This window comes from Oscarella lobularis, chromosome 8 (genome assembly GCF_947507565.1).
Source record: "Oscarella lobularis chromosome 8, ooOscLobu1.1, whole genome shotgun sequence".
Taxonomy (NCBI): Eukaryota; Metazoa; Porifera; class Homoscleromorpha; order Homosclerophorida; family Oscarellidae; genus Oscarella; species Oscarella lobularis.
Genome location: NC_089182.1, coordinates 943,609 through 964,750, shown reverse-complemented (window position 1 = coordinate 964,750; position 21,142 = coordinate 943,609). Strand labels below are relative to the sequence as shown.

Here is a 21,142-nt window from a genome sequence, read left to right as displayed (position 1 = left end):
GGCGCCGGTCTTTGCGCTCTATTCTTACCTCGCTCGTTTCGTTCTTCAATGCAACTCTACGCTACTTGTAAATCAACAGCAGCCGCTTTCACGTCGCATGCGAGCTACAGGAGGCCGCGAGGAGGGCTACGGGAGGCAGATTGAGAGGGATTGAGAGAGAGTAGATCGCTGACACGTGACAAAACGCTCTCCTAGCGTGCGTTCTGAACCGTCGAGTTTCCAACGCGACCGTTGTTTGAAGATGTCGGACGACGAAGACGAAGGTCCTCGAAGCACTTTCGAGACGTATTTAGCCGAAGGCGAAAAGCTCTCGAGCAAGGGCTATCACGCGAAAGCCCTCGAATCGATCAGCCTGGTAGAAAAAGACAGAAAACATCGCCTCCGAGTCGACGCGATACGTTGTTAGGCGCTCGAACTAAAACCGGGCAACCGGGTAGCACTGGTCGCACGATCGAAGGTGTATCTCGATATGGGCGACAATAAGAACGCGCTCGATGACGCCGAATCCGCTTTGAAAGAAGACAAAGAATTCGTTCGAGTCAGTGACCCTAAAAAAATAATAAAATGATTTTAGCAATTTTTTTCAAAGGGTCTCTATGCCAAAGCGGAAGCCTTGTATGCAATGGGCGATTTTGAGTACGCGTTGATGTACTATCATCGCGGTAATAAGTTGCGATCGGAATTGGAGGAATTTCGACTGGGCATTCAGAAGGCAACCGAAGCAATAGATAATTGCATCGGAGGTTATTAGAAAGAGAATAAATAACAATACTAATAAATATTTATAGAGAGAGCTGCTATCAAGTTAGAAAACAAAGGCGATTTGTCCTTTTTCGCGGCACAGGAAGATATAGTGCGTGCGATTATTGCCAAGGGAATTTCCTGAGAGCTGTGTGTGGGTGTGTGCAATTTAGGGGAAGAAGGGCAAGGCTGGTTTGAAAAAGAAGGCAAATTTGCGACAGCAAGCCCATCAGGCAAACAAGGCTTCCACCCAAAAGCCAAGAAATGAGAAAACCGTAAAACAGGTACGGGGATAGATCAACTCAAGCCTCTTTTTTATTTATATGTGTCTCTTAAGCTTCTTGGTGAATTATCCGCGGATAGGGACTATCTGGAGAAATTGATGGGAGACAGTGGTATGTTACTGTTATTAGAGAGGGAAAAATTTTCTTATAAAAAACTTTTAGATTTTGTTCATAATCGTGGGAATCCTGCTATTTATAGTCTCGTTCAGTCGGGACTTTCTTACCTTGATTCGCGCGTCGAGTTTTGGCAGCAGCAACAGCCCATGTACGCGAGAAAGCGAGAAAGGGAACTGAGAAAGTGGAAGCCGGCTGCGCAGAGAAACCAGAAACCAAAGAAGAAATCATATCCATTTCCACTTTGAATGAGAGAGAATTCTTATGGTGAAATTATTTATTCGTTTTCCTTGACTCTTTGCTTACTGAAGCCAGTGGAGATTCGTCTCATTTCATCCTGAGTGCGCTGGAAGAAATCGAAGACGGTTCGACAAAGTTTTTTTTTAAAAAAAAGCTCTGCTCAAATTTCACATCTTGTAGCTCTCGATGCTGGGAATGCCGAGGAGAGTCTACAGAAGGCAAAGAGCTGTCTCAAGACAGTTGAATCACTGGACGAGACCGCCTTGAAGAACAAGGCTGAAATCGTTGGTCACCTTCACAGCAGCATTGGGACGGCGCTCATCGAGCTCGGACGACTCAACGAAGCACTTGGCCACTTCGAATTCGATCTACAGATAGCGAGAAAAGGGTATATATAAATAGTACACATATGGTAAAGAGACTAAAAATCTTGATCGTAAATCGCCAGGGACAACGACGAAGGAAAATCGCGCGCTCTTGACAATTTGGGTCGCGTCTACGCCAAAATGGGAAACTACGAAAAAGCAGTCGAATAGTAAGAACTCGAACCCCGCCGCGCGCTTACTTCCCCCCTCACGCGCACTCCTATTTTCTTAGCTGGACCGAAAAGCTTCCGTTGAGCCAAGCGAAATTAGAATCGACGTGGCTTTTCCACGAAATCGGTCGCTGTCATCTCGAATTGAAGCAATACGACGACGCGCACGATTACGGCGAGAAGGCGCTCGCCACGGCGAAGGAGATCGACGACAACGTGTGGCAGTTGAACGCGAGCGTTCTCATCGCTCAATCCGAAATGAAAATGGACGATCTTCCGGCGGCTATCGAGTCGTTCGAACGATCGCTCAAGCTCGCCGAAGCGGTGAAGGATCACGCGTCGCGCGAAGCGATTGGGAAGGCGTTGGAGGATTTGAATTCGCGGCTCGTGCAAACGGTGGAGCGAGACGACGAGGAGGAGGAAGGGGACGAGGGCGGGTACGAGGGAGAAACGGAGTCGCAGATCAGTGGGAGAAAGAGCAAGGAAGGTTGAGGTGTTGACTGAGTGACGACTGCTTATTGCATTAGTGTAGTCAGTTGATTGTGATTGCCCATGAATACTGTGCTCGCATATTATAGTACAGTGAACGACGTTTATGGACCTACCTTGCGCAAGTATACAGTAGCGGAATTTTCTGAGGAACTAGCTTACCTACTTGGAGTACATTGCAAAATTGAACGAAAGGTTGTAGGCAAACTCTCCATAGATTACCTGCAGACATCATTTCATGTATTGTGCTTCCATATAAATAGTGAGCATAAAGAATCTCTTCTCAGACTCTGCAATTCTTGATGTTGTATATGAGAATGGCCTCCGCGCCAACTTCTACCAAAAGGAAGGCAGGTCGAAGAGACAGGCTTGAGAAAATTTGGCTTCACCTTGTAGCTGATCCAGTATGGCATTTGATTCGTTTTTTAGTATAAGTGCTTTCACAGCAACCCACTGTGAATCATCCAACGGAGAAAGCGTAGGAGAGTTCTGAAGAACCAAGTCAAATTTCTTTGCCACCCGCTGCAGTGCTTGTGCTTATATTACTTTCCCTGGTGTTATTCGAGTTGCCTTTTCCAAGTGTTCCCGTCTCACGTTGTAGTCAATCATCACATATCTGAAGAACTGTGAAAATTTGGCGGATTATCATGAGAGACTTTACTTCTCTGCGTCAACGATGCCCTTCACACGCCTCGCAACCAGTGACATAACATCCTTCAATTTCATACCAAAAGGAATCCATTTACCTTGTGCATCCCTTACCTTCTTTGACGTCTTTGGATTACCTATGAGGACAGCCTGATTAATTAAAAAAAGAGGACTGGATGAGTAAAAGCTGATTTCATCTATCAGCTTGCCTGTGATGACATAATCTCTGCCACCTCCTTTAGTCCCGCCGCTCTCATTGTATCCCCCGATTCCACAAGATCAACTAAGAATTGACCAGTCATTACGATATGAACAAACTATTGCTTCTTTGTATTTATTTACCTACTGCTTCAGCTAATCCTAGAGCACAAGCTACCTAAGGTAAATGATTAATTAGATAAAGAGATATTTTCTTTGTTTCGAACTTCGACAGATCCGCTAATGAAGCTGATTTTTGTGCTTTCATTGGGAGCGATTTCCTGCATTGCGGCACGCTTTTCACAAAAAAACAACCACTCTGCTTCACAAACTTTCCTCACCTTGAAATAATTATCCGTTAGATGAAGAAACGTCGTGGCAATACGTTGGCCTAAACGAACATATAACTGCTCCAATGTTTGTCTAATTTTCTTACCAGCACAAGCTTTTCCGCTATCTATCTTTGACGACTGTGGCGCCTACAAGAAGAACAATGACACAGGATAGCTCTCCAGCTTTGGGGCATACCTGAACGCAAAGACGACACTTTCCAAAGCCCAGCTCCAGCAACTGATCGACTAAAAAAATTTAATTAAAGATGAGGAATTTTCGTTGCGCAGGCGCAGAGGCCTGCACATCTCACCGCTTTCGGTCATTCCACTCTCAGCCACCATATCCTGTCCTGTGATACCCATATCAACTCTAATTAAAATAAACAAATTGCTATGTAGGAATGATCTCTACTGCTCTCTCCCTCTCTCTTACTTTCCTTCGCCGACAAATAGAGCGATGTCTGCCGCTGGCAGAAAGACGACTGCAACTGCGAGCAGACTAAGAGTACAGTTTCGTGCTGCTCACTGCTTACCGTTCATCGTCGTGCTGAAGGCGACGTCTAGACGAGCTTTCCTGCGATACTAGATTCAACGATCAATGATCGGAAGTTAGAGAGCGTGTCGTTCTAATTTCTCGTTTCCTTGGGCTCTACCTTGATGCCGCAGCGATCTAGAAGAGCTATCGAAGGCTCCATGAGACGTCCCTTCTTCGGAATAGCGAGCAGGAGGCGATCCTGCAGCCCGACTTCTGCCATGACGCTTGGACGGCGAATGATGATCACGTGCTGAGAGGATGTTATGCTACACCGTTTATGTGCAATAAATTAACCACTCCTCCACTCACTGAACAAGAGGACTTCATCCAAAACACAAACTACAGTACTAACTACAGGTAAGTGACTATAATGCAAGAGGTTTTAGATATTCTCAATGAAGTCATCTGGCAGATCACTGAAATCGATTGGTGGCACATTCTTCGTCGTCCTTTTCCTCCTTTTGGTAGGCAACGTTTCAGCAGCTTGTCGAAACCAACTGTCGGGTGCCGTAATCAGAATGTCGTCCGGAATGACGCCGTCGTGACGAATCACTTCGGGGCGAGGAGGAGTGCGAAAGAGCTACAGCAGGGTCAATTGAATTCAAAATCTACACTATCCCGCCTCATCTAACCGCATTGGTTTTCACGTGAACCGGAGGCGAAAACAGCTTTGCATCCGGCTTATGTAGGCTGTGAGCCGAGGCAATCTAAGGTTTCAAGCGAAGAGCTATCAATGGTCATTTATTTATTTATTTATGCCAAATCTTAGCTACTCTCAGGGTGTCGTGTATATGGCTGTGTGATTGGCTTACCGGTGATATTTGACCAAATCCTGACATCTGTTGTTTTTCACCTGCAGCCTACATGATGAAAATTAATTCGAGGAATGGCATAGAATTCTTAATGTACTTGGCTTGGCGAGCTTGTGGCCTTTGGGGAAGAGAGCGGTTGTATTTTTACTTTTCTATCTTTTCGAGCATCGAAATTATCCTAGTCAACGCGATTAGCCCAAAAACTCAGCTACAGGGTAGGTCTACTCGTAGCTTTCTTAGAACAGCTGGCGTTTTCTCGTCTTGGATGGTCAATTCCATAGGAATCGACTTTCTAGACGCTAAAAAATATCTCCTGGCTGACAAAACTCCTCTATCAGCTCTCATCTCACGTTTGATTTGTTTCGTTGAAGAAACCGCGTTCGTTTTATCCTCCAACGGAGTCATTGTTTTCTTCATCGCCCAGTCCAAGCGTCGACGCTAGCCGGAAAGAGGAAGGACTCCGCATTCAGTCAGCGTTCAGTCAGCGGTTCGCATGTCCTAAAGAGGTCAGGTGACACAACGCGCCTAAACGGGGCTAAATATAGAAGGATGGTAGGCATGCTTGAATCATCTATGCTTGAACTCACTTCATGGTTCGGAATTTGGCCTCGAGGTCGACATGCCAATCATACTACAGTAGAACGGTTTCTTAGATCCAATATATACGTGTATATCTACACTAAAAGCGAGACAATCCAGCAGAAGATCGCGCGCTTCCTACTGTACCACCAATATGGCTCTCCGAACTTCACGACTGTTTCGGTTTTCCTTTCAGCAACTCGAGGCCTCCCGCCGTTTTGCAAGCAAACACCAGTTTCTCACCAAAGTCTTCGTCGCAAACAATTCTCAAAAACCCGACGCCAACGAATTCGTTTTCTACCAGCTATCTCAAGCGCCTGTGCCGGGCCTGAACACCGATGCACTCGTGTGGAAAAAAGTTCCGCTGCAAGGCCAAGGCGGTCTCGGATCGTTCGAAGTCCCGTTTGAGACGAGCTTCGACGTTTTCCTGCAAGAACCGGATAGTTCTGACGTCACGCTTTACACCAAACGACAACCAGCTAGCAATGGGGAAAGTCTGATTGTAACAAAAGGATACGACGGTGCGCCGATGCTGAAGGAAGGTCCCAACGGTAAGACTGCCTCTTCGCTCGTTTAGAGAAACATTCCATCTAACGTTGCCTTTTTTAGGACCACCGGGATCTGCTGGTCAAAATCTCGTGACGCTGCATCATAATTATCCGTCAGAACACGGTGCAGTCGTTCCCACTCTCACCGCCACAGCGTACAAGAACAACAAGCCTCTCATAATGCAAAAGATTCCTCACTATGACGAGAACGCTCAATTTGAAATTTGGCCCATCGTGTTCATGGCGTGGCGCACCAATCTTCAGGAAGGTCAAATATTCAAGACCGGCACGTACGCCGACAAGAGCGTTGCTCTCAATTTGCTTAACACCAGCACTCACAACCCTGGAGCTGTAGCCCAGGTCGACGTTCATGATGGGCCAGGCGGTCAGCTGCATGTCAGCTACACAATTGATGGCAGTCCACCAGGTCCCTTGCCAACTAGCGAAGACTGAAGGCAGCGTATTGCACAGCGACGTGCTTCCACGAAAATATTTGCGCTATAGCCAGTTTAGAATCTTGCTGCTTTGCTGCTTTACTTGCTTGTGTTGACATCTTGATGTGCAAAAACCCGTCCCGTGCAAACTAATTAGCTAATCTGGTTATACTACTGATTTCCTGCCAAGGCAAGAGTCAACTCTTCTTATGCCATCAACCGTATAAACTAATTCCAAATTGCCCAGAGGGCCGTCCTTGACAACAGCAGAAACAAACCGGCCCAAGGTGTTCGTTCTCTCGTTAAGAAGATCCAGTCGAAACGTTTGATTAGCATAGCGATTGGGAACAAATCTATCTCCCAACCGAAGTCTCGTGCGCCACGCTACAAAGAGTGCGGGCGCGACACTAAATCGGCACATATCGTTGGAATAGTGAAGCGTTTGACTGACTAGAGGTTGACCGGATTTATAACCAGTCGCGGAAACTTGACAGCAATCCGTCCCATTGACAAAATACTTATTCTGGATGGTAGCCACGTTAGAGCCCGCCAAAGCAGGATTGCCTAAGAAAAAAATAGTTGTCGAGGAAATAATCAATAAAGGCTACTCTATCAAAATTCTACAGCAAAGAGAACATTCTTCTTGCTACAGTTTTTACCATTTTGACCCTTTTTTAGTACAGGAAGGCCAAATTCGTCGGCTGTAATGACGATGGAGCAGCCATTTTCTCCACTTGTTTTTCTCGAGTGCAATTGCGTGTGGGCGTGTCTGTCGTAAAGGCTCGCGGCGTACTGAATATCGAAAGGAACGGACAACTTTGCGCGACCTCCTTGTCCTTGCAGAACGGCTCTCTTCCATACGATTGCGTTCGATCGGCTATCGTCGAACGCGAGCTGGTAGAAAACGAAATCGTTGACGTGCGCCTTTTGCGTGCCATTTATCAATTCGACTCGGGTAACAGCGTGCCGGAGAAATGAAGATGTCGCTCTGGCAAGCGATGTCACCGCCATTCGTCCGGTAGCCCACATACAATATAGTCACGTGGTGCAATTCCTTGTGGTCGATCTGTCTTTCCTGTTGTCCGACGCGCGAGCGTTTCTCCTGGGATTGAGCTTTTATCGATGCCGGAAAATGGTACACAGCTTGTCTCCCGTTCGACAAAACGAGTTTCTCGAGTCGAGCTAGACGAGATTTTTCTCGCGTAGAACTGGAGATGAAAGAGTTGACGCTCCTCACGGCCGACGGAGACTGCGCGTTCGACTCTCCCGCTTCCGATACCGAAGCGGTTTACAACGGCGACGCGGCGGTCGCGGAGGAGGAGGAGGAGGAGGAAGCGAACGCGTCTGTGTAAGCGGAAAAACGAGACCGCGAACGCAAGCTGACTTCCTCCTCTTCCGATCCTTTAGTACGAGCGAATTTGTCGAACGTTCCTCGCTGAATAAGCGACTCATGTCGAAGTTGAGACTGATTCTATTGTGCGCGACGTCGTTTGGAACGCAATTTTTGTTCCTTTTGTTATCTGTTGAAAGTAATAGCGTATTAATTAATTAATTAATTTAATTAATGTTGCTATATTGTACTAACGTGCGTTTCCCCAGTACTTCCTTCTCAAATCGAAAGATTGGCGGGGAACGGCGGCAAAGGAAAAGCGCTTGGCGTCGTCGCCGCCGTGGGATCGAGTAAAAGACAAAAGAACGTTACAGAATTTTGATAATGCCTTTTGTTTTTGAAGTTGTCTCCTTTGTTGTGAGTCCACTCATTGGCACGTTCAGGTAAACTTGTGCTCTAGAAAAAAGAAAATGAGCTGCTGCTATATGAATATACATTTTTTTTCTAGTGATCATTCAACATCTAAGTACGGAAGGAGACGGCCTTATATGGCAGTAGCTACAATCGTAATCATGTACTACACTTTGTCATGGAATACCGTCCGTATTTTCATTTACTCTATTTATTATAGTATCTCGTTTGTCGGAATGGCTGCTATAGGGGGATCACAAAGGTACTTCATCTTTTTTTGAAAGAGAAATCAAACCTCTTTCGTATGAATGCAGAAACGGAAGCGAAAACGACTCAACAACCCCGTGCAATGAAACGCAACCAAAGCCTCTATGCCCGGACAAGCCATCCAAATCAGATGACGACGCAAATTCAACAAATTCGACAAGCGCTCACGAACACGAGATAAAGTATCTCGGTAAGAAAAACAGGGAGGGGGAGGGGGATTCCTTTCTCATTCCCTCTCCTAGTTGCCTACAGTTTCTTTTTTCTTATTGGAACCGCTTGCTATGCTATTATCAGCGTCGCCTACAACGGTCTGATAGCAGACAAGGTCGACAAGTGCCAAAGAGGTATATGACCGGCGGGAAGAGAGATCCTAATTAATTATTACCCTCCCCCTTTCTTACCTTCCCTGATTCTTCCCAGGACTTGCTTCTGGTATCATGGGCTCTCTCACGCTGATTGGGCTTCTTGTTGGAGCCGGAGTCGGTTATTTCTATGACGTAAGCAGCAACAATGAAAGCCCATAGATTGCACGCACGTGCTTCTTTTTCACAGACTTTAACTGATTATGGCACGTTCTCGCTTATGTACGTCATATTAGCCATTTCGATTCTTATTACGCTCGTTTCGACGAAAGAAACGCCGCTATCTCCCGAAGTGATACAGGAAAGAATCAGTGAGACATCAGCAAACTCAGAACCCTTTTCCAGTTCATATAACGACTCTACCTACAGACTGGAAAACTCTTATTATAGTTGGTTACTGGCAACCGCTCAAAGGTACCGAAATATTCTTTTCCCCACGAACGTCTCGTTGATTTGTTTCGCTAATTAATTAATTAAACAGAGCACAATTTTCGGTACGTGTTTTTCACGAGGTTTTTACTGCAGATAGGACTATCTACCGTGGTAATGTAAGTGGCGAAATACGACTCCAATGCTTATATTATAACGATTCGCTTATTAGCTATTTGCAATACTGGTTTCAAGACGTCGTACCTATACCCGGCTGCAAGTCACCGGAAAGCGCCGTGGCAATGGCCATGCTGGCCCTACTCGTATGTGCAGCCATAAGGTAACTAACTGTACGTAGCAATAAAATAGAGCGGGATTAAATTGCATCTACCTACTTAGCTCTGTTATTTGTGGTTATTTATCTGACCGTTTTCGAACGCGAAAGCCATTCGTTTGGATAGCCGGTACTCCCAGCCATCCACCTTGCCTTTCGGTTTCGAAATAATATTTATCCTGTATTTTAGCATTCGCTATGAGCGCGTGTTGTGCGGGCCTTGCATCCCTACCCTACTACTATCCCGCCATTGCCGTTGCGTGCGTATTCGGTGAGATTTAGAGGCACTCTTCCCCACGTCGCTCTCTCTCACACTCTCACAACGCGCCTAGGACTATCGTACGGATGCTACATAGCCGTCGATTTCGCTCTCGTAATCGACGTCTTACCTAAGGAAAAAGACACGGCGAAAGATCTCGCTGTGTGGCATCAAGCGCTCATCATTCCCCAGGTGATTGCCACCCCAATAGGGGGGCTTCTCTTGGACACGGGGCAAGGTGCTTCGCTGCCGGGAAACACGGACGCGAAGGGCTGCAGCATTGGCTTGGGCTATATCGTCGTTTTTTCCGCGTGCGGGCTCTTCTTGTTACTTAGCAGCGTCTTCGTGTCGAAAATTCGAAACGCGGAGAAAAAGTCTTTGCAAGATTCCGTGTCTACAAGTAGCAGAGTTTAATTTGTTCGAAAAAAATGCCGCTTTCTATTGCTTACGCGCTTTGACTTTGTGTTGCGCTTTTTTGTGTTGTGCTTTTTTATGTTGAATTTTACTGGTGCCGATTTGTAGACATTATTTGTATGTACCTTGCTTGCGCTTTATACAAATTCTGAATCAAAGCTATGAAGAATTTCTGGTGCTTGTTGGAGAACTAGAGCTGTCAATTTATCCAGTCGCTTCTGAGCGGTTTCTCTGATGAAGTAAACCCTTAGAAAACCAAGAACGTTGGTGATTTACGTACCCATTTTCTCCCTGGGACGTCGCTGTCCTTCGATCTGATTCGAGAAACTTGTTTTTCAATGCAACAGCCAATTGATCAGCTCGATCTTCTGCCGTTTTCCGACGCTGACGTTCTTCCTGGAGATCCGCGGCAACGGTTCTCAGCTCTAAAGACGAAATCTGTGCTTCTGCGTCTCCCTTTCCATATGGACTATACGTGTCTTTTGAGATCTGACGGCCTTGGCTAAAGCTTCCCTATCCGAATCCCCCACGTCCTACATAAAGATGATAACAACTGAATAAACTCTGATCCCACTCACTGTCAAATTGGCTTCCATGCTGGCAGCTGATTTTCTCAAATGCATCAACTCCCTCTCCAGTTCGCCTACTTCTGCTGAGCGAGATCGTTGGAGTTGTACGAGCGCCGCATTCAAGCCACCAATCAAGTCTTCCCTGTGCCTCAGCTGTTCTTCTAGCTTCTCCAGCCGTCCAGAGGAAGCCCCCTAAATAAAATACTATACAATGACAACTATTAATTCTACTCCTTTTCCTTACGCGAGTCAGAGAAATTCTTTCTAGTTCACGACATTTTTCCTCTTGATTCTTTAGTCTCTGACTCAGCAACGTCTTTGCCATTTTCTCCGATTTCAAAGTCTCCTCGAGCTTAAGGCAATTGGCTTCCAGTTGAAACACTTTCAATCTCAATTCCTTGCAAGTCTCTTTCAATGCATCGCCCGCTTCTATTTCCTTGAGAGCAGCCAACTCCTTTCGAAGATCACCAATCACAGCAGCATCTCTCTTTAATACAACATGTTCCATTTTTTTAATAAAATAAATGTATGTTTACCTTCTTCTGCTCTTCGTCCGCCTTTCGCCGTTCTTCCATTTCCCGATGTCGTTTCATCTGCTGCTGCTGCAACGCTTCGATGTCTTGACTAAGTTCTCTCAAAGCTCCATAGGACAGCTCGATTCGCTCATGAGAGCTAGAACACTCCTTTTGTAAGATTTCCTACGCGACCTCTATCAAAAAAAGTGTTTCGTTCTTTTTTTTCTTCTAAGCGCTTACTTGATCCGATAGAAGTCGCTCGTTTTCATTTATTAGACCGGCTATCTCTTGTTCAAGTTTGCTAACCTGTTGAACCAGGTCTTCTCGATCTTTCTCCACTGAAGTTGAAGTCTCGCGAACACCGTCACCTTGCAGCTGCATTCCTAACCGTCTACCAATAACCAATCTAAGAGTAGACATTTCCGAATTCTGTAAGCAAGTCATAGCGTCGCCGGGCGAAAGACGAAAGGCCAACAATCCATTTATCTACGACGAGAAAAATCAAATGCATCATTAACTAATTACGCTAAATATCCAGCATACCTCGACTATAACATCTCCCACGGCCAGTTCGCCGCCAAGAGGACTACCACGCACTAACGTCTTCACGTAGAGAACCGAATCTATTTGGCCTGCACATCGTGGAGGTGGTTCCGTGCTGAGCGACGCTCTCGGCGTAAAGGGCAACCGACCGACTAGGCCGTCGCTGCTCGTTCGACTGTGCACCTGTTGGCTGACGCTACTGTCTCGACTATCTATACTCAAACGCCTGCTCTCGTAGCTCTGACGCTTTCGCCGAAGACGGCTATCCAAAGCGATTCCCCAGTCGCAAACTCGGCTATCCGGCGTCGGTATTTCGAGAGGAAACAGCCGGAAGTCTTCGAGCAGACTGTAGAGTTCCGACGAAGATGGCAAAGTGGGCGACTGATACAGAAAGACTTCCTATAGAGCGGAAACTAAGTAAGAACGGACATAATGACGCGATTTCAGTCACTGATACTTCGGTGTCCGACGTCGATTTGATCGTTTCGGTGTCTTCGTCGCCGTTCTCGTCCTCGTCTTCCTCCACGATGTTCATTATATTGTCCGGACGCACTCGAAGTTGGCTCAGATCGGCTAAACTGACGACGGTCGGAGCGACGGCGCTCTCACTCGTAGACGCCTCCGCCGCCGCCGCCGCGGCGTGGCCCAACGGCACCAAGTCGGGCGTGCCGAAACGGCTCGTTTCCAGTCGAAGTCGTCCCGCTGAAAGATCGTAGTCGAAATCTTGATACGTAGGCGAAAACGTGTCGACGCTTCCGACGCTCATTCCTGTGAGACTGAGGCCGGAGAACGCGAGGTGTTGTTGTATAGGGAGTCAGGTCAGCTAATTAACTCCTATTCTGTTTTACCTCAAATAAGACTGGGCTTTCTGTAAAGAGTCGGTGACGTCTTCCGACGTCATTGCGGTGTTGGAGTGCTCTTTTTGAATGTCCTGTTCGACTCCACTGTCGCCCAGCGAAACAGAGCTGATCATCTTCGAGGAGGCAGTCAATAACAGTGTCGTATCTAATGTGCTAATATACCTCATTGCTGCCTCGGCTCGTTTCCTTTTGAAGAAGATGAAACTCGAAAGCGTCTTCTGGTTTCCAGGTATCCATCAGCACAAGTGGCAGCTCGTCGTCATCGATTGGTCTTTTGCCTACGACAGCACAATTAATAACGTGTGGATGCTCGTACTCTTACTTCCGTGAGTCTTCGACACTTCGCATAAGTAAATAGACATTGGTAACGGTTTCGAGCTGTAGACCTTTGATATTAGTCGAGTCAGTTCTCGAGCGGTTGTCTTTTCGGCTATGTAAACGCTCTTGTAGCTGATCTAGAGCGGCGGAGGCGACGGCTAAGAGACGGTAAACGGTGCACGCGTTGTACTCACCCCAGGGGATATGTCAGAACCGTGGACTTTGACGAGACGACCGTCTCTTGCTCGGAGATGAAACCTGAAACGTTTTATGTCCTTTACGCGGTTTTTATGGAGAGCGAAAAAGAATCGATACTTGAATGCACATTCAAGGGAATTTGTCTGAAGGACAAGCGGACAATCTTCGTCATCCAACACAACAGTCTGGGAACGGGTCTCTGAAAAAATTCGTTTTAAAAAATTAATGACTAGTTTTTTTTGAATCAACGTTGCTTTTCTACCTCTTCGATTGGATGACGATTTTTCCATCGCAATATAATACAGATTGGGATCGCGCGTCGTTACGTCATATTTCTCCAAAACCATTTCGACGAGCTCCTTCCTAAAAGGCAGATAAATCTTTTCTCTCCGCAGATAGACTTCTTACGCTGTAGTCTCTGACGATAAAGCAACGGTTTTGTATTCAATCTCACGTCTCAGTATGCCTCCGTATACTTTGACTGACCCCTACGTAAAGCTCAGAAAGACTGTTCACTCATTCTATCAGACTGTACTTGCGAAAGCGAGGACACGTGTCCTTCCTCAACGCCAACGAGCGAAGACCGGTTGCTATGGAAAGGACTGCGCGTTCCGCCTAGTCTAAGCAACTGCTGAGTCGATTTTCGTCTCGTCACCGAAGCTGAATACAAAAGAGAGAGAAAGAGTTCATAATCGATTGAAGCCGCCAATCAATAAATCAATGCACCGTGAAGAGATATCCTCCTATTTCTCGAACTCGACTCCGGAGTAAACGACAGGCTTCTCTTCCAAGGAGAACGACCAATCGGACTCGAATTGGCGTGAGTTCTGCTTTCGTCTCCAATAACCGAAGACGTCGGCAAAGGCGGAGTGACCGGAGCAACGGCATCTTCTCGCGATTCTCTCCTCAGTGGAGACAACGCCTTGAGTTCGAATATGGACGTCAATAGGCGTTCTCGTTCTTCAGCCGACGGCACCGCCAGCTCATCTGAAAACAAGAGAAAAGGCGAGGGTGTTGACACGACACGCCCCATGCATTGATCTCTCTCACCGAGAAATTGACCTGTAGTGCGACTGAGGACTTGTCCCGTTACGTCGCGACCTGGTCACACGGCAACGTTTATGCATGGACTCCCTTATGATCAAATAATGTCTCGTACTTTTAAACGAGTCAATGAGGTAGTGGAAGTTGTGCTCTACAAGCCAACGGCACGTATCCTCCGAGGTCCATTCCCATAGGGGTTTCAGCGTGGTCGACGAGCGGCGACGCGAGAACATTGTCGTACACCGGTGCGATACACCTAATACGGGTCACTATTAATTAAAAACGAACAAAAGCTTTTAAAAAAGAGTACTTTAAATTTTGTCTTGATGTATTATAGTGGAGTTCAATCTGAAAGGCTGTCTACGCATAGAAAGCCAGAGTTAGATAATCGATTAAAGACAAATCCTGATATAAAAGAGGTGACTACAAAATCATTCGCCCCCATCAGTCTCAAAAATCCTATCATAACCATTCTGAATAGTGTGTAAGTAACTGAATACTAATAATAGGTGCTAAGGTTCTATTCTAAGGACTCGTCTGAATCGGTGCGTATTGTATGCAGCGGAGTTCCTGCCGACGTCGACGTCGGATGCTGCACTTTAACGCCGCTCAACAATCGGGCGATCTGCACCGATTGTTTCCGCGATATCAACCCACCACCGACGACCGGAGTTCGCCCCAAGACGCTATTCAAATACGCAAACGACTCCAATCCACCGTCGCGTTTCGGTGGAGGCACCACCGCCGCCGTCGCCGTTTTCGTAGCGGCGACGGTACCTTGCTCACTTTCCGACCTATTTACCGGCGCCGAAGATCGATGCACGAGTCCGCTGAATCCTTTCTTGCGATTTTCTTTTCTCGTCGGCAACGGCGACGGCACTCCGGCTTCGCGCTGCTTCACTTTGATTCCGGACGATTTTTCAGTCAGTTTGGTGTCTTCGAGACGAACGGAGCCGCGATCCGACGCGAGCATCTGCCACTTGTGCAACGTTCTCGATCCTGATCAATCCGGCGGCGACGACGAAGAAAGAAGAACAGACAGACAAAAAAGAGAAGAAAAAACACAGATCAGAATAGCAGCGCGAAAGCGAGAACGATCAGAACGGGGGCACACAAAACGAGGCCACAGAAGAGAAAGGCACATACGAGAAAGACGGAATTAAATAGGCAACAAAATATCAAGGCAAACGCCAAGACTGCAACAAAAAGAGAGAGAAAAAACCAGTTAGAGGTTTAGCAAAGGGACACAAGGAAAAACCAGATTAGGATTAATGGGATCAAAGGACTCAAGGACGATTTCTATTCGAACGCTTCTTACCTTCTAACGGTTTCACTATCTGAAGTTTCTCCGGCGCGGCGAACACGTGGACGCGATCGACGGTGTGCCACTGGACGTTCACTTTCTCCGTCTCGGAGTTTTTCGCTACTTTGGAGCCGGGAACGAGCGTCGTTTCTTCGTCCGCCGTCGCGGATGAAGGCAGAGTGTCGTCGGGATCGAGAACGTTGTCGGCGAGACCGGAATCTAAGCTGAAGTCCAAGGGAGGACGCGACGCGAGGGGAGCCGAATTGCGTCGCTGTTGCGAGGCGGCTCGGACGGTTTCGAGGACTTTGTGCGTTCTCACGGGCGCGATTTTTCTAAGGGAGCCGCTGGTAGAAAGAGTTTCGAAAACGCGTTCTATTTCTAATACGATTTTCGGGGGGTCGACGTCGAGGGAATGTCGTCGGTTGTCGGTGGATCGAAGAGCTCTTTTTCTATCGCTTCTTCGAGCTCGTCTTGTAGGGTACCCTTTCGAGGAAAAGCCGTCGGAGAACCGCTATTTTTAGAAAGAATGAGAAATTGAAAATGTGTGGAAGGACCTGCGCTGCGTACGTGATGTTTTTCTCTCTCCAAAATTGAACTTCTTCCTAATAAAAAGGTTCGGGGAGGGGAAAAAATTCTCTGTTCTGCGTGAATCTGACCTGTGCAGTTTTTAGCATTTTATGGCATTCTTCGTATTTGTTCTGCAGCTCGTTTACCTTCAAACGAACTAAGAGAAACATTTTTTGGAAATTTCGCAACTGTCTACCTGCATTTGAAGTTCCATTTCTCGTTGGCTCGCCAACGTCAGCTGTTCCTTTAACTCCTTATCGCTGCGAACGAACTAGGCGAGGAAAATTTAGCGAATCTCTCACACTAATAATAATTAATTAATTACCTCGCTGCCCTTTTCCTCCAACTCTTCTAGCGTATGTTTCAAACGTTTTGCTTCGTTCTAGAGTGAGAGAAAAAAAGCCAATTTAAGAGCCAGGAAAAAATTCCTCTTCTATTGTCCTCACGTCGTGCTTTGCAACTTCCTCTGCCTTTTGATCGGAATCTTCTATTAGTCGGGCTATTCTTTCGTCTGCTTCAGCTAGAAACAAATCCAATGTTAGCCTACCCCGCTTTCTTTTGTCAATATTTTAAACGTTTACTGAGTTTTTGTAGACACTGCGACACCAACTCGGCTTCCTGCTTCTCCATCTGAACCGTTTCAAGACGAAGCCGATGACCCTAAGGCAACAGACAGCAGAATACCTCTCTTAATATAGAGTGAATCCAATAATAGGAAGTAATAATGGTAGGAAGTAATAATAGTGACAGAAAACATTGCTCTCGCAAGAGAGAGGTTCCCCTCACTCACTTCGTCAAGAAGTTCCGAGTTCGTCGCTTTCAAATGACGACATTCCTCCTGTAGATCCTCCGAGCAAATAGAAGGACTATTTATAAACAATACTATGAATTGCCTGATCATCTGATTCTCTCTTCTTCCTACCTCTTGCTTCCAGTCATATAGCGACCCACTTCTGAATCGCAATCCGAATCGTAGGAGCGCGGATAGAGAAGAGAAAACTCCTGCTCTCGCCACTCCTTTGTCATTTCCCTAAGCAGGGACTCCTTCTGCGCCAACTCGTGAGCCAATTGCTTCATCTAAAAGGAATTCATTCTTCGAATTTTTTACCCCGTTGCACTTACGCTATCCTCCATTTCGGCTTGACGCGAAGCAGACATTGCTAGCTCATTTTGAAGAGCCTCGTTCTTTTGAACGAGAGCCTGGAAACAAGACGGGCATTATTAGGGAAAAAGAGAGTAGCTCTTAGAGTCATGTGATCTCTTTACCTTTCCCACTTTCGCCGCTAATTCCAAATCAGCTTCTCTCTGAAAACATTTCATTGCCTTTACAAAACTTTGAGGTGTCGTTTTGTAGGAGTACTGTACCTCTTGCAAGGCAGCTTCTTCTTCATCAACCCCATCAGTGTAATCACGTGAACTATAGCCGGCAACTAGAAAAAAACGAATCAGAATTTTTTTTATAAAAAAATAATCATAGGATAAAATTAATCCCAATCTCTTCCTTACGCCTGAGTCGCGTTGCACTATCGACGTCGTTGAGAAGCAGCGAGAGACTATCTCGCACGTTTGTCGACGAAGGGAACAAAGGGGCCCCGCTATCGGTCGACGGATCGACCTCGTAGATTTCTTCCTTTGCGTCTTCCGTCACCGTTTCGTCGATCGGATCGACTTCGGCGCCCACCGCCGGTCCGAGCGCGTCTCGATTCGCGTCGATTCCGATCAGAGGCGTCGTCGCGTCTGCGTCGGGCGTCGGCGAATCGCGAACGACAGTCGGAGTGTCTTTGCGGCTTGCGAGGTGAAGATCCAGCGTTTCGTTGAAGCGAAAGAGCCGTTGCTCTGCAAATGGGAACAAAAACTTTGCTGGACAGACCCGTACAAAACAACTTGCCGGATGTTCTAGCGCGCGCAGCTCACTGTATTTAGAAACGTGGAACATTATGGGACAGGGATCTTCTTTACCCGATATTCCTGGCGGCGGGACAGACGGCTACCACGTACTTCGGGTAAAAGCACGCTGCGCGAGGTGAACGGAAACTTGGGGGTAAATAGGGGCGGCGTCGCATTTTAGATACAGGACAATTCGCCAGGACAGAAAGCCGGCTTGGAATCGTACTTCGACTACATTATCAGTCTCGATAACGTGCGACTGGTAAGAGAGAGAGAAGCGAAAGGAGATAAACCGCGATAGGATGTCGCCTGTAGAAAGAAGATAACGAACAGCTCCGGGACATACTGAAAAAGTATGAAAACCATTCGGTAGTGATGAGAGTCTATAGCAGCAAGTATCAGGAATGCAGAGGTATAGGAAAACGCATCCGGGGTAGTAATGACGTCAATATATTTTTCCAGATCTCACGTTGCATCCGAATGCCCACTGGGGTGGTCAGGGTCTTCTAGGTACCATTTTAGAGGAAGAGTGTAGTGTATGTTGATTATACTGGATATATAGGCGTTAGTATTCGATTTACCTCGTTTGAGGAAGCCAATAAACATGTGTGGCATGTCATGGTGAGTTCATAAGGAAGATGTTCTAAAAATACATTGAAAAATCGATATGTAGGATGTGAGTCCATCATCACCTGCTGAAGTAGCCGGCCTTGACCCTGGCTATGATTACATTATTGGCTCTGATGTCATGATCAATGAGGTTAGCAAATTGGTTTTTCAAAAAAAATTATCTATTCCCTTTTAGCCTGATGATTTCTGGGATATGGTTGAGAATGCCAACGGAAAGCCTTTGAAGCTCTTTGTATACAACACTCGCTCTGATCGATGCCGAGAGGTTGAAATTATACCGAATTCCAAATGGGGAGGAGACGGACTGTAAAGCCAATGTCGTTCTCAGACCGTTTCTCTTTTTTTGGATATCCTTTGTAGGCTTGGTTGTGAACTTGGATATGGCTATCTTCATCGTATTCCACGTCAACGCGTCCCACTTACTTCTGTTCTAGCTGAAACGACCAGAGTTGGTCCACCGACTGCTGACAACGTCGAAGACGGATTCTCAGAAGTAAAATCCAAGTGATTCTTCTTTTTTAATTAAAATACTACTTATTTTGACTAGGTTTCTCTCAGAGTTCCGTCTCAGCCGACGACGCCCCATCACCAACCCCAAGCCACAATTGACGAGATCACGACAAACGTGGAATCGCTTTCCATGCTATCGCAGCCGCAGCAGCTCCAAAATCAGCCGCCGCCACTGCAGCCTCAGCCGCAGCCACCGCTCGTCGCCCAACCGGTTTTACAAACCTATCTGAAGGAGGAGGAAACGGAGGAGGTTCGCAGCACGATTTCACCGCACTATGTGCCCACTGCAGCGGCCCCCTATCAGCAACCAGGACCCGCACCGACAGTCCAAGGCATGTACCAACCGCAGCAGTCCATTTACACCACTGCCTATCAATCGCTTCCATCCATGACAACGTCGTCTCCGCCTGATTTGGCTTCAGCAACGGCTACGCGGATCGCTCCAGCGGCTGTTCAAGTCGTTCGTTCGTCGCCTCTGACTCTACCTCAAGCCGAGATTACGATTCCGACGTTTCCTAATCCGCTTGTCGGGGGAGCGGCGCCGACCGTTCCCGTGGGCAATTTTCAGACGCCGCATACGGCTCCTCTTCAAGCGGCTCCTCACAATCATCCGCATCATGATCTATATACGGCTGGAGGAGGAGGAAGAGGAACAATACATGTACCGACAACGACAACGTCGCCGCCGAATAATGGACAATAAACTGGGGGAAACGCATGCGTGTCTGCTTTATGATAGTGCAGACGGAGGGAGGGTAAATGCGGCGTGCAATGAATTTGTAGGGGGGAGACCACAAGTATATGACCAAATAAATGCTGCAGAATCTCTTACTGTTTGTCTTACGCGCTGATGAAGTCGTTTTGAAAGAACTCGAGGAGCAGGTCGGCCGTCGTGGCGTCGAGACTGCAGTCGAGGAGTTGCTCCTTGCTTGCCAGTGCGACATCTGCGAGTGAACCGCAGCCTTGAAGGACAACAAAGCAATCTGAAAAGGAGACGGGAGAATTGAGAATGGATGCGGTTTTCTTTCAACTGTTGAACCAACCGTGTTCCGTTATGCCTGTCTGTAGAAGAGTTTGTATTGCCTTTTCTTCTGACCAGTTGTCACCTGACATGCTCTTGAATCGTTCTCTTATAAGATCGGCGTGAGGTTTGTACGTAGCCTAAGAAAAAAGGAAAGACATTAGCGATACGTGCTAAACAGACAGAGGGTCATTTAATTAATTAATAAAAGACGTTTGACACTAACTCTTCTGACCAACCTTTGCTATTGACAACATAGAGTCGACGCACTGACGAGCGGTATGAACTGGTATAGTGGCAACATCGTCATCAATCAATCTAAGAAAACATGCAGAACACACTGACTGTGTGTGCTGGCACTGAGACTACCTTTGCTGCAACTCCATGAGAAGGTTCTGTTCAACGGTGCAGAGACCTTTAGGAGATCCCGATGCAAGGATATACCGTTGTCTGTGGAGTTGAAGAAACTTGTCAATTCTACGAAGAAAAAACGTGGTGCATAGGACTGCATTGTTTATTGTTTCTCTTGGCAGTCTTGCCTTCTCAGAATTGTCGGATCAAGATTTGGTTGTGCTTCTGTGCCACCTTTCAGCCATAATTCGTTGAGTGGCACGATCATAAAAGCGACCGATGACTGAGGATAAATGCACGTGTGGGGAAGAGTCGTTTCGCTCACTAAATCAAAGAATAAAAACTCAAAACTGATTTATAGACTACTTCGTAACAGAGAAACGCTTCTGTGAATGAATTTAAGTAGCGAGTGCGGCAAGAAGGAAAAAGAACGAACTCTTTACCGCGTAAGCGATGACCTTGGCTTCGCAAAATGTCTGCAATTTGACTACCAGATAGACTAGAGTTCAGTACGACGGGCCACGATAGCGAATGAGACATTTTTGTGAGAGAAAAATCGAACTTTCGTCATATTTACCGCGCGCTACGCAT

General features: G+C 46.7%; 9 protein-coding genes across 12 annotated transcripts; 4 read left to right on the top strand and 5 right to left on the bottom strand.

Annotated features, from left to right (window-relative positions):
- The first annotated feature begins 195 nt into the window (after positions 1 to 195).
- On the top strand, positions 196 to 2,568 carry LOC136190135 (outer dynein arm-docking complex subunit 4-like). Its single transcript, XM_065978213.1, has 11 exons — positions 196 to 355; positions 407 to 538; positions 590 to 743; positions 789 to 853; positions 915 to 1,025; positions 1,079 to 1,136; positions 1,188 to 1,368; positions 1,446 to 1,504; positions 1,560 to 1,767; positions 1,828 to 1,914; positions 1,977 to 2,568. Exons 1-11 carry the CDS (start codon positions 242 to 244, stop codon positions 2,404 to 2,406), a joined length of 1,599 nt encoding a protein of 532 aa, XP_065834285.1. The 5' UTR covers positions 196 to 241; the 3' UTR covers positions 2,407 to 2,568.
- LOC136190141 (uncharacterized) lies at positions 1,501 to 4,353 on the bottom strand. Of its 2 annotated transcripts, none has more exons than XM_065978220.1 (18): positions 4,235 to 4,353; positions 4,115 to 4,163; positions 4,015 to 4,069; positions 3,893 to 3,951; positions 3,778 to 3,827; positions 3,686 to 3,728; positions 3,591 to 3,640; positions 3,477 to 3,530; positions 3,394 to 3,427; positions 3,261 to 3,334; positions 3,166 to 3,201; positions 3,065 to 3,117; positions 2,950 to 3,019; positions 2,793 to 2,892; positions 2,570 to 2,739; positions 1,945 to 2,519; positions 1,673 to 1,893; positions 1,501 to 1,588 (listed from the first exon to the last, which is right to left on the bottom strand). In XM_065978220.1, the coding sequence occupies exons 1-15, from the start codon at positions 4,334 to 4,336 to the stop codon at positions 2,687 to 2,689; spliced, it is 882 nt and encodes a 293-aa protein (XP_065834292.1). In that variant the 5' UTR covers positions 4,337 to 4,353; the 3' UTR covers positions 1,501 to 1,588; positions 1,673 to 1,893; positions 1,945 to 2,519; positions 2,570 to 2,686. The 2 variants fall into 2 exon arrangements, with proteins under 2 accessions (XP_065834292.1, XP_065834291.1); XM_065978219.1 differs by having other exon boundaries at positions 1,945 to 2,568; positions 2,626 to 2,739.
- Positions 4,354 to 4,385: 32 nt separating this feature from the next.
- Positions 4,386 to 6,651, bottom strand: LOC136190143 (uncharacterized). Of its 2 annotated transcripts, none has more exons than XR_010670511.1 (7): positions 5,516 to 6,651; positions 5,279 to 5,463; positions 5,154 to 5,227; positions 5,026 to 5,106; positions 4,929 to 4,976; positions 4,749 to 4,823; positions 4,386 to 4,696 (listed from the first exon to the last, which is right to left on the bottom strand). XR_010670511.1 is itself a non-coding variant. In XM_065978223.1 (7 exons), the coding sequence occupies exons 2-7, from the start codon at positions 5,343 to 5,345 to the stop codon at positions 4,499 to 4,501; spliced, it is 543 nt and encodes a 180-aa protein (XP_065834295.1). In that variant the 5' UTR covers positions 5,346 to 5,453; positions 5,516 to 6,651; the 3' UTR covers positions 4,386 to 4,498. The 2 variants fall into 2 exon arrangements, 1 of the variants encoding a protein (XP_065834295.1); XM_065978223.1 differs by having other exon boundaries at positions 5,279 to 5,453.
- Positions 5,631 to 6,704, top strand: LOC136190144 (uncharacterized). The gene is made up of 2 exons (XM_065978224.1): positions 5,631 to 6,058; positions 6,117 to 6,704. The coding sequence occupies exons 1-2, from the start codon at positions 5,662 to 5,664 to the stop codon at positions 6,506 to 6,508; spliced, it is 789 nt and encodes a 262-aa protein (XP_065834296.1). The 5' UTR covers positions 5,631 to 5,661; the 3' UTR covers positions 6,509 to 6,704.
- An 817-nt stretch (positions 6,705 to 7,521) lies between these two features.
- Positions 7,522 to 10,404, top strand: LOC136190134 (uncharacterized). The gene is made up of 17 exons (XM_065978212.1): positions 7,522 to 7,624; positions 7,696 to 7,837; positions 7,897 to 8,018; positions 8,089 to 8,169; positions 8,223 to 8,262; positions 8,328 to 8,393; positions 8,451 to 8,492; positions 8,545 to 8,687; positions 8,740 to 8,841; positions 8,918 to 8,994; positions 9,050 to 9,170; positions 9,229 to 9,273; positions 9,341 to 9,407; positions 9,461 to 9,568; positions 9,628 to 9,692; positions 9,753 to 9,833; positions 9,895 to 10,404. The coding sequence occupies exons 1-17, from the start codon at positions 7,612 to 7,614 to the stop codon at positions 10,233 to 10,235; spliced, it is 1,656 nt and encodes a 551-aa protein (XP_065834284.1). The 5' UTR covers positions 7,522 to 7,611; the 3' UTR covers positions 10,236 to 10,404.
- On the bottom strand, positions 10,265 to 14,686 carry LOC136190126 (uncharacterized). Of its 2 annotated transcripts, XM_065978203.1 has the most exons (21): positions 14,593 to 14,686; positions 14,398 to 14,538; positions 14,289 to 14,339; positions 13,965 to 14,225; positions 13,774 to 13,898; positions 13,647 to 13,726; positions 13,501 to 13,601; positions 13,356 to 13,437; positions 13,235 to 13,298; positions 13,045 to 13,177; positions 12,885 to 13,000; positions 12,711 to 12,835; positions 12,320 to 12,638; positions 11,863 to 12,261; positions 11,560 to 11,805; positions 11,341 to 11,502; positions 11,049 to 11,291; positions 10,814 to 10,996; positions 10,711 to 10,768; positions 10,516 to 10,660; positions 10,265 to 10,466 (listed from the first exon to the last, which is right to left on the bottom strand). In XM_065978203.1, the coding sequence occupies exons 2-21, from the start codon at positions 14,513 to 14,515 to the stop codon at positions 10,373 to 10,375; spliced, it is 3,105 nt and encodes a 1,034-aa protein (XP_065834275.1). In that variant the 5' UTR covers positions 14,516 to 14,538; positions 14,593 to 14,686; the 3' UTR covers positions 10,265 to 10,372. The 2 variants fall into 2 exon arrangements, with proteins under 2 accessions (XP_065834275.1, XP_065834276.1); XM_065978204.1 differs by lacking the exon at positions 14,593 to 14,686 and having other exon boundaries at positions 14,398 to 14,540.
- On the bottom strand, positions 14,593 to 18,088 carry LOC136190061 (trafficking kinesin-binding protein 1-like). The gene is made up of 15 exons (XM_065978136.1): positions 17,659 to 18,088; positions 17,518 to 17,582; positions 17,419 to 17,457; positions 17,275 to 17,352; positions 17,075 to 17,229; positions 16,943 to 17,018; positions 16,734 to 16,812; positions 16,599 to 16,672; positions 16,478 to 16,534; positions 16,349 to 16,423; positions 16,242 to 16,298; positions 16,153 to 16,187; positions 15,971 to 16,096; positions 15,601 to 15,917; positions 14,593 to 15,281 (listed from the first exon to the last, which is right to left on the bottom strand). The coding sequence occupies exons 1-15, from the start codon at positions 18,086 to 18,088 to the stop codon at positions 14,803 to 14,805; spliced, it is 2,142 nt and encodes a 713-aa protein (XP_065834208.1). The 3' UTR covers positions 14,593 to 14,802.
- Positions 18,067 to 20,010, top strand: LOC136190617 (Golgi reassembly-stacking protein 2-like). The gene is made up of 9 exons (XM_065978838.1): positions 18,067 to 18,155; positions 18,221 to 18,301; positions 18,355 to 18,451; positions 18,502 to 18,549; positions 18,602 to 18,660; positions 18,713 to 18,799; positions 18,845 to 18,975; positions 19,030 to 19,162; positions 19,217 to 20,010. Exons 1-9 carry the CDS (start codon positions 18,090 to 18,092, stop codon positions 19,880 to 19,882), a joined length of 1,368 nt encoding a protein of 455 aa, XP_065834910.1. The 5' UTR covers positions 18,067 to 18,089; the 3' UTR covers positions 19,883 to 20,010.
- On the bottom strand, positions 18,782 to 21,141 carry LOC136190625 (protein SPO16 homolog). Its single transcript, XM_065978846.1, has 6 exons — positions 20,995 to 21,141; positions 20,740 to 20,875; positions 20,570 to 20,677; positions 20,440 to 20,518; positions 20,223 to 20,340; positions 18,782 to 20,162 (listed from the first exon to the last, which is right to left on the bottom strand). The coding sequence occupies exons 1-6, from the start codon at positions 21,089 to 21,091 to the stop codon at positions 20,020 to 20,022; spliced, it is 681 nt and encodes a 226-aa protein (XP_065834918.1). The 5' UTR covers positions 21,092 to 21,141; the 3' UTR covers positions 18,782 to 20,019.
- Position 21,142: the final 1 nt, after the last annotated feature.

Coding starts and splice junctions, on each gene's coding strand:
- LOC136190135 (XM_065978213.1), top strand. CDS start 242: ATGTCGGACGACGAAGACGAAGGTCCTCGAAGCACTTTCGAGACGTAT. Junction 1,137..1,187: donor GAAATTGATGGGAGACAGTG/GTATGTTACTGT, acceptor AAAAACTTTTAG/ATTTTGTTCATAATCGTGGG. Junction 1,915..1,976: donor TACGAAAAAGCAGTCGAATA/GTAAGAACTCGA, acceptor CTATTTTCTTAG/CTGGACCGAAAAGCTTCCGT.
- LOC136190141 (XM_065978220.1), bottom strand. CDS start 4,336: ATGGCAGAAGTCGGGCTGCAGGATCGCCTCCTGCTCGCTATTCCGAAG. Junction 4,164..4,234: donor TAGATCGCTGCGGCATCAAG/GTAGAGCCCAAG, acceptor CGTTGAATCTAG/TATCGCAGGAAAGCTCGTCT. Junction 2,893..2,949: donor CTCGAATAACACCAGGGAAA/GTAATATAAGCA, acceptor TTGGTTCTTCAG/AACTCTCCTACGCTTTCTCC.
- LOC136190143 (XM_065978223.1), bottom strand. CDS start 5,345: ATGAAGAAAACAATGACTCCGTTGGAGGATAAAACGAACGCGGTTTCT. Junction 4,977..5,025: donor CCACAAGCTCGCCAAGCCAA/GTACATTAAGAA, acceptor TTCATCATGTAG/GCTGCAGGTGAAAAACAACA. Junction 4,824..4,928: donor GATTTGGTCAAATATCACCG/GTAAGCCAATCA, acceptor TTGAAACCTTAG/ATTGCCTCGGCTCACAGCCT.
- LOC136190144 (XM_065978224.1), top strand. CDS start 5,662: ATGGCTCTCCGAACTTCACGACTGTTTCGGTTTTCCTTTCAGCAACTC. Junction 6,059..6,116: donor GCTGAAGGAAGGTCCCAACG/GTAAGACTGCCT, acceptor TGCCTTTTTTAG/GACCACCGGGATCTGCTGGT.
- LOC136190134 (XM_065978212.1), top strand. Junction 7,838..7,896: donor GAGGAAGCGAACGCGTCTGT/GTAAGCGGAAAA, acceptor CCGATCCTTTAG/TACGAGCGAATTTGTCGAAC. Junction 9,569..9,627: donor CTCGTATGTGCAGCCATAAG/GTAACTAACTGT, acceptor CTACCTACTTAG/CTCTGTTATTTGTGGTTATT.
- LOC136190126 (XM_065978203.1), bottom strand. CDS start 14,515: ATGTTCTCGCGTCGCCGCTCGTCGACCACGCTGAAACCCCTATGGGAA. Junction 13,602..13,646: donor TTATCGTCAGAGACTACAGC/GTAAGAAGTCTA, acceptor TCTGCCTTTTAG/GAAGGAGCTCGTCGAAATGG. Junction 12,836..12,884: donor CGAGCCGAGGCAGCAATGAG/GTATATTAGCAC, acceptor GCCTCCTCGAAG/ATGATCAGCTCTGTTTCGCT.
- LOC136190061 (XM_065978136.1), bottom strand. CDS start 18,088: ATGTTCCACGTTTCTAAATACAGTGAGCTGCGCGCGCTAGAACATCCG. Junction 17,458..17,517: donor AAGAAGCTGCCTTGCAAGAG/GTACAGTACTCC, acceptor AAATGTTTTCAG/AGAGAAGCTGATTTGGAATT. Junction 17,019..17,074: donor TATATGACTGGAAGCAAGAG/GTAGGAAGAAGA, acceptor GTTTATAAATAG/TCCTTCTATTTGCTCGGAGG.
- LOC136190617 (XM_065978838.1), top strand. CDS start 18,090: ATGGGACAGGGATCTTCTTTACCCGATATTCCTGGCGGCGGGACAGAC. Junction 18,156..18,220: donor ACGGCTACCACGTACTTCGG/GTAAAAGCACGC, acceptor GTCGCATTTTAG/ATACAGGACAATTCGCCAGG. Junction 18,550..18,601: donor GGGTGGTCAGGGTCTTCTAG/GTACCATTTTAG, acceptor CTGGATATATAG/GCGTTAGTATTCGATTTACC.
- LOC136190625 (XM_065978846.1), bottom strand. CDS start 21,091: ATGTCTCATTCGCTATCGTGGCCCGTCGTACTGAACTCTAGTCTATCT. Junction 20,876..20,994: donor CCAAGGTCATCGCTTACGCG/GTAAAGAGTTCG, acceptor TCTTTGATTTAG/TGAGCGAAACGACTCTTCCC. Junction 20,163..20,222: donor GACAGGCATAACGGAACACG/GTTGGTTCAACA, acceptor TCTCCTTTTCAG/ATTGCTTTGTTGTCCTTCAA.